This window comes from Silurus aristotelis (genome assembly GCF_946808225.1).
Source record: "Silurus aristotelis genome assembly, chromosome: 7".
Classification (NCBI taxonomy): Eukaryota; Metazoa; Chordata; class Actinopteri; order Siluriformes; family Siluridae; genus Silurus; species Silurus aristotelis.
The window spans coordinates 5,582,968-5,589,552 of record NC_139580.1 but is presented as its reverse complement, the minus strand read 5'-3'; the positions used below and the strand labels follow the sequence as shown (position 1 = coordinate 5,589,552).

The window sequence follows — 6,585 nt, the reverse complement described above, 5'->3', positions numbered from 1 at the left end:
ATACAGTATTTGTAGTGTGAAAGTTCTCAAAAGACTTGGAAAGAGTTACATCAACAATCCTCTAGAGAACATAAAGAAAGCAAAACGTCAGGTTGTTGGGGTTTTTTTGTAATGCTTTATTGACACGATACTCTTGCAAGTGGGAGCATGGTTTGATGGGTCGCTCTGGAGAACCAGACATGTCTGAGTGGAATCAAGCAGCCTGAATGCACTGAAGAGCTGCTCTTATCCCCCAGTCTCCAGTCAGGCTTGGCAGAAAGTCCTGCTTTTAAACCTGAGCTTCATGAACATGCCCAAGATCACCAGAACCACCACGATTCATGCTCCTACCTGCTTCACTCAAGGAACAATTTTATATATATATATATATATATATATATATATATATATATATATATATATATATATATATATATATATATATATGTATAGTATATAAACTGGCTTCTGAAAGACAACAATTGTCAAATACTGACCTAAAAAGTTTTAAAATTGTCTTTTGGCACATTTCCTAAACACTTTAAAAGATTATATGTATATAATATGATATATAAGACTATATGTAGAATATTGTTATCTGGGGAGCCTGTGTAATAAATTCTGGAGGAGATTAGTTTTTGGAATTCCGTTCGTTGATAAGTTTTATGATGTCGGCCCGGACCTCGGAAACGTTCACCCTCGGAAACCACCTCATCAGCGGCTTTCCGTCAGGGCCCACTAGAAACTTCTCGAAATTCCACTTGATGTCCGTGACTTTCAGAGGCTCCCAAAACAACCTGCCAGCGGGGTTTCCAAAGCTCTCGCCAACCGGCGGGCAGAAATTCTAAACGGGCAGAAAAGGGATCATGTTGATCCTATTTTAAACGAACTCCAAGATTCATCAAAATGCATCAAAGCCTCGGTTCTGTCTGATGAATGAAGCAAAACTTTGCACTTGTGCTTTTTTCTATACAAATAACCTTTTATAATCTTCAAACCTTTTCCCCCCCCCAATGCCATTACGATCCGGACTTCTGTGAAATGAAAGACACTTAAGCCCTAACGTTGGGTTGTTGTTACCACATGGGTCGTTACCTTCAGGTAAGTGAAAACGCCTTGCTCGTTTTCTCCGTTCACGTCACCGCTTTCAAAGAGCTGGAAGTTTGGAACAAAGCCTTTGCCTGGCCGGACATACCTGTGAGTGCAACCAGAGAAATGCCATGTCAAAGTGTCTAAAATTACACAGACCTTCTCTGTGCTGTGGGGGAGAGGTTTTGTTCTTAGAACTTAGAAACTGCATTTCAGATCTTATGTAATTATGTTCATATGTGATGTGATCTAGCAAACACAAAAACTTTCACTTCCTGTTTATGGACCCTAAGAAGACTCCATTGTTGAGTACCTTTCTGCAGGGTCTTACCAGTACTACAGGGACTACAGGGAATGTCGGTTGGCCTATACGGAAATGCACTTGTTTTATGGGAAAAGGTGAGTATAGTGAGGATAGTGAGGAATTGTGAGGATATGGTGAGGATGGTAAGGATATGGGGAGGATAGTGAGTATAGGGTGAGGATGGTGAGGATAGGGTAAGGATATGGTGATGTTAGTGGGGATATGGTGAGGATAGGGTGAGGTTGGTAAGGATTTGGTGAGGATAGTGAGGATAGGGTGAGGATGGTAAAGATATGGTGAGGATAGTGAGGATAGGGTAAGGATAGTGAGGATAGGGTGAGGATAGTAAGGATATGGTGAGGATAGTGAGGATAGGGTGAGGATGGTAAGGATATGGTGAGGATAGTGAGGATATGGTGATGTTAGTGGGGATATTGTGAGGATAGGGTGAGGATGGTAAGGATATGGTGAGGATAGTGAGGATAGGGTGAGGATGGTAAGGATATGGTGAGAATAGTGAGGATATGGTGAGATTAGTGAGTATGTGGTGATGATAGTGAGTATATGGTGAGGATAGTGAGGATATGGTGACGACAGTGAGGATATGGTAAGGATATGGTGATGTTAGTGAGGATATGGTGAGATTAGTGAGTATGTGGTGATGATAGTGAGTATATGGTGAGGATAGTGAGGATATGGTGAGATTAGTGAGTATGTGGTGATGATAGTGAGTATATGGTGAGGATAGTGAGGATATGGTGACGACAGTGAGGATATGGTAAGGATATGGTGATGTTAGTGAGGATATGGTGAGATTAGTGAGTATGTGGTGATGATAGTGAGTATATGGTGAGGATAGTGAGGATATGGTGAGGATAGTGAGGATATGGTGATGACAGTGAGGATATGGTAAGGATATGGTGAGGGTAGTAAGGATATGGTGAGGATATGTGAGAATAAGGTGATGTTAGTGAGGATATGGTGAGGATGGTAAGGATATTGTGAGAATAGTGAGGGATATGGTGAGGATGGTAAGGATATGGTGATGTTAGTGAGGATATGGTGAGATTAGTGAGTATGTGGTGATGATAGTGAGTATATGGTGAGGATAGTGAGGATATGGTGACGACAGTGAGGATATGGTAAGGATATGGTGATGTTAGTGAGGATATGGTGAGATTAGTGAGTATGTGGTGATGATAGTGAGTATATGGTGAGGATAGTGAGGATATGGTGAGGATAGTGAGGATATGGTGATGACAGTGAGGATATGGTAAGGATATGGTGAGGGTAGTAAGGATATGGTGAGGATATGTGAGGATAAGGTGATGTAAGTGAGGATATGGTAAGGATGGTAAGGATATGGTGAGATTAGTGAGTATGTGGTGATGATAGTGAGGATATAGTGAGGATAGGGTGAAGATGGTGAGTGTAGAATTATAAGCTATAACTAATAAGTTTGGTCATCCTTGTAGGTATGAAACGTTCTTAGTCTCTAGACAATAGCAAAAGTCTATCTGACACTGAACAATTTGACACTTATGCGAGTGTGTGATGAGGTAAGCATGCAGCTTGCACAATACTAAACTGCTACCTATTATATTTGTTTGACATGAAACTTTTAGCTAATTCTTGAGTATGTTCCTCTTTAAAGTATATAAGTATATAAGTAAGTACTGAGTGGGGTAACCTGACCACTCATATAAGAGTAATTATCAAGTGATGAATGTAGACTTTAGCTCTAAGTTTAATAAAGGTGGAATTAGCGCACAAAGCATTTCCACAAGGTCAATTGGCCATTGCGAAATAGATCTTCCTGCTAACAAGCTGGCCTTTCTGATTTAAAACTGCTGAGTGAAACTTGCCTTCCTCGGGTCGACCTATGACTCTCGGTTTATAATTTGCCACATACCAAATGTCAAGGCTTAAAACTCAACTCATTGCTACTCACTTTAGCATGGGCAAGATCTCATGATTATTCCCAGGCTCTTGTTTTCCAAACTGATTACAGGGAAATCCGAGAATTGTGAAGCCCACATCTTTTAGTTCCTCCTGTAGTGCATTCAGTTCTGAGTAGGATAAGAAAACAGTGCGAGATTTGAAAAAAGACATCACATTCCCATATTTGTTTGGTCTTTTCTACATGATAAGCAAAAGCAATCAAAAAGTGGCAGCTGAATCAAATACCAGAATACCGGGCATGTGCGCAAATATTGACTTATCGCATCCTGGTTCGGATGTTTTAAAGAATCTAAAACGCTTACCCATATACTGGAAGGTAAGTCCTCAGAAGGAGGCCACATTGACGATGAGGATGTACTTCCCAGCATACTGACTGAAGGGGATGTGCAAACCTTCAGTCAATGTCTTGGCTCCATAGTTGTATATGGAGCCATCTGCAGCGGGGGTACACAACTGTTGGTGAAAAACCGGACCTTCTTAGTTACTTACTTAATGTGTGTTATAGTGGAACATCTTTTACATTTCACTTCTGTATTTTTACCAGTAAAGGGACATCACAATCATAATGAGTCACTTTAATCTGTACTTCTGTCAATATCTGTCACACATATCCATCCATCCCTTCTGTTTAATTCATATATATATATATATATATATATATATATATATATATATATATATATATATATATATATATATATATATATATATATATATATATATACTTTTAAAAATTATTATTCTTAAACTTTTTATACTTTATTGTGAGACTATATTTTAATATACTTTTATACTTTATTTGATTTATTTTCACGTTAATTTTATTTATTTATTTTTTAATCCTTATATGTATTTCTTTTTCTTGTTTAAATGTTCGACAGTTTAAAAAAATATTTTACTATTTGTCATACCCTGTATGAATGTGTATCTATCTATCTATCTATCTATCTATCTATCTATCTATCTATCTATCTATCTATCTATCTATCTATCTATCTATCTATCTATCTATCTATCTATCTATCTATCTATCTATCTATCTATCTATCTATCTATCTATCTATCCATTCATTCATTCATTCATTTTCTCCCGCTTATCCGTAATTCGGGTCGCGGGGGCAGCAGTCTAAGCAGGCCCCGCCTTCGACTGCTGCCCAATCCTCACAGCACCGTCCCTTACGGTCCCTCCTGCAGGTGGTGAGCCCACGGGAAGCTATCTGTCTGTCTGTCTGTCTGTCTGTCTGTCTGTGTGTCTGTGTGTCTGTCTGTCTGTCTGTCTGTCTGTCTGTCTGTCCGTCCGTCCGTCCGTCCGTCCGTCTTTTTTTTGTCAGATTCTTTTTTTTTTAAATTATTTATTTATTTATTTATTTTTTACAAAGTTCACGCTATTTTTCATGGCTGTTTGTTTGTATATCTTTTTTTATCCAGTATCTATTTTAAAAACTATCGTTCGATTAATCGGCAAGTACATTCTATCGGTGTAGGTAATATCCGCTATCGGTCGACCTTGAATATTATAAAACACTGTGATTCTAGCTAAAGGTTTTTTATTGTAGTCTGAATTTATACTATACAGTATGTTTTGAGTCTGCCATAGGAAATTCATGAGGAAAACTGATATATATTTAGCAAATTGTATTACAAATTATACAAAGTTGTGACACAAGTATTCACTCCTCTCCCAATCCAAAGGTTGTTCGACCATCAAATTCATTCTTTTGGAAAAATATGCTACATTTGACATTTTTAGTTTGCTAATGAATAATTGCGTATTATTTGAACATTTTGTCAGTATGAGGGTTTTGGAAAGCTTGTCTATTATAACCCCATTAGACTGCCACCCCTGTTCGGTGGTAGCGTAGTGGTTAAGGCATTTAACTTTAGATTTGAAGGTTGTGAGTTCAAATCTCAGCCAGACTAAGCTGCTGCACCTGAGCAAGAACCCTTAACCCCAAATATGCTCAGTTGTATGAATGAGGTTAAATGTAAGTCGATCTGGATAATGCTGTAAATGTATCCTTTTGGAAAACTGTTGTAGTCAATGTAGAGTGGAAAAAACCTAATTTTTATTCAGTTCGAGTAACAATATTTCCATTCTGATCATCTCTGAAATCTGGTAATTATTTTAAAGAAAGTCTAAGATCATGTAGTTTGTGTTTTTTGGACGGTTTCCCTTTTATTTACTATGAGTATTTTAATGTTATTTTTTTAAAATAATTTTTCAATGTATGCTCTATGCCCTGAAGTAAACACACCTCCATCACCACCTCCACCATCTCCAGAAATAATCATAGTTCTACCTTAAAATACAGGTGGTAGTATTTTTATTTTTGAACATTTTCATATACGTGTAGATTATTTCACACACAAAACACACCTCCATCACCACCTCCAGAAATAATCATAGTGCAGACGTGGAGTAAATACTCACTTAAATGATCACGTCCTCTGACTAAATAAACATAACTGGCGTACCCAAACATTGACTCAGGCTAACCTTTGGTCCATGTTTTCAAAGCTAAGTTGAGCAATACCTCGTATGTCTCATTGATATCAGTCGGTTGTAGGGGAGTCATTATAGTGATGTTCCTGCTGGGTGATATCATGACATAACACGGATAAATACTGATAAATAAATTGTCACAATAAACTCAGATTTCTAAGATTTTGGGTATACAATTATTATTATTTTTTTGTGTGTGTGTTTGTGAAATAATCGCAAAATGACTAGACGTAGACGAAAAAAGTCTGGTTTTTTTTTTTCTTTTTTTCTATACATTAGTTTCTTTTTTTCTTATGCTATTAGTGCTATTTCTATATGCTAGATAGATAGATAGATAGATAGATAGATAGATAGATAGATAGATAGATAGATAGATAGATAGATAGATAGATAGATAGATAGATAGATAGATAGATAGATAGATAGATAGGTCAATTTGAATATGGTATAATATAGTCCATATTTCAGTTTAAATGTTTAAGTCTTAATAATGTAAAATAAAACATGATATATTTAATACTTCTTATTATTATTAATATTATTATTATTATTATTATTATGAGGCCACAGTCACAGTGTATTCACTCTCATTTCCCGCTCACACACGTGACTGATTATTCATCGTTATAACAGTGTTATAAACAGCAAGGATGAGAACATAGACAGACGTACCTGAACGTTGCATCCTGCACTGACCTTTTCCTGCAGAAAAACAGCTGCCAGGAGCAGGACTGAGACCCAGATGTTC

The 6,585-nt window shown here is 37.1% G+C and overlaps 1 protein-coding gene across 1 annotated transcript in view; it reads right to left on the bottom strand.

The window, feature by feature from the left end:
- Positions 1-415: 415 nt before the first annotated feature.
- The window catches only part of gpx3 (glutathione peroxidase 3), a 6,317-nt gene continuing 147 nt past the window's right edge, over positions 416-6,585 (bottom strand). The window contains exons 1-5 of the mRNA XM_083547229.1: positions 6,510-6,585; positions 3,637-3,787; positions 3,324-3,441; positions 1,075-1,174; positions 416-823 (exon numbers count right to left, since the gene is read on the bottom strand). The exon at positions 6,510-6,585 is cut by the window's right edge and continues 147 nt beyond it. Of these exons, the coding sequence (XP_083403355.1) occupies positions 611-823; positions 1,075-1,174; positions 3,324-3,441; positions 3,637-3,787; positions 6,510-6,585 (658 nt within the window). The 3' untranslated portion in view covers positions 416-610. The remainder of the gene's footprint in view (positions 824-1,074; positions 1,175-3,323; positions 3,442-3,636; positions 3,788-6,509) is intronic.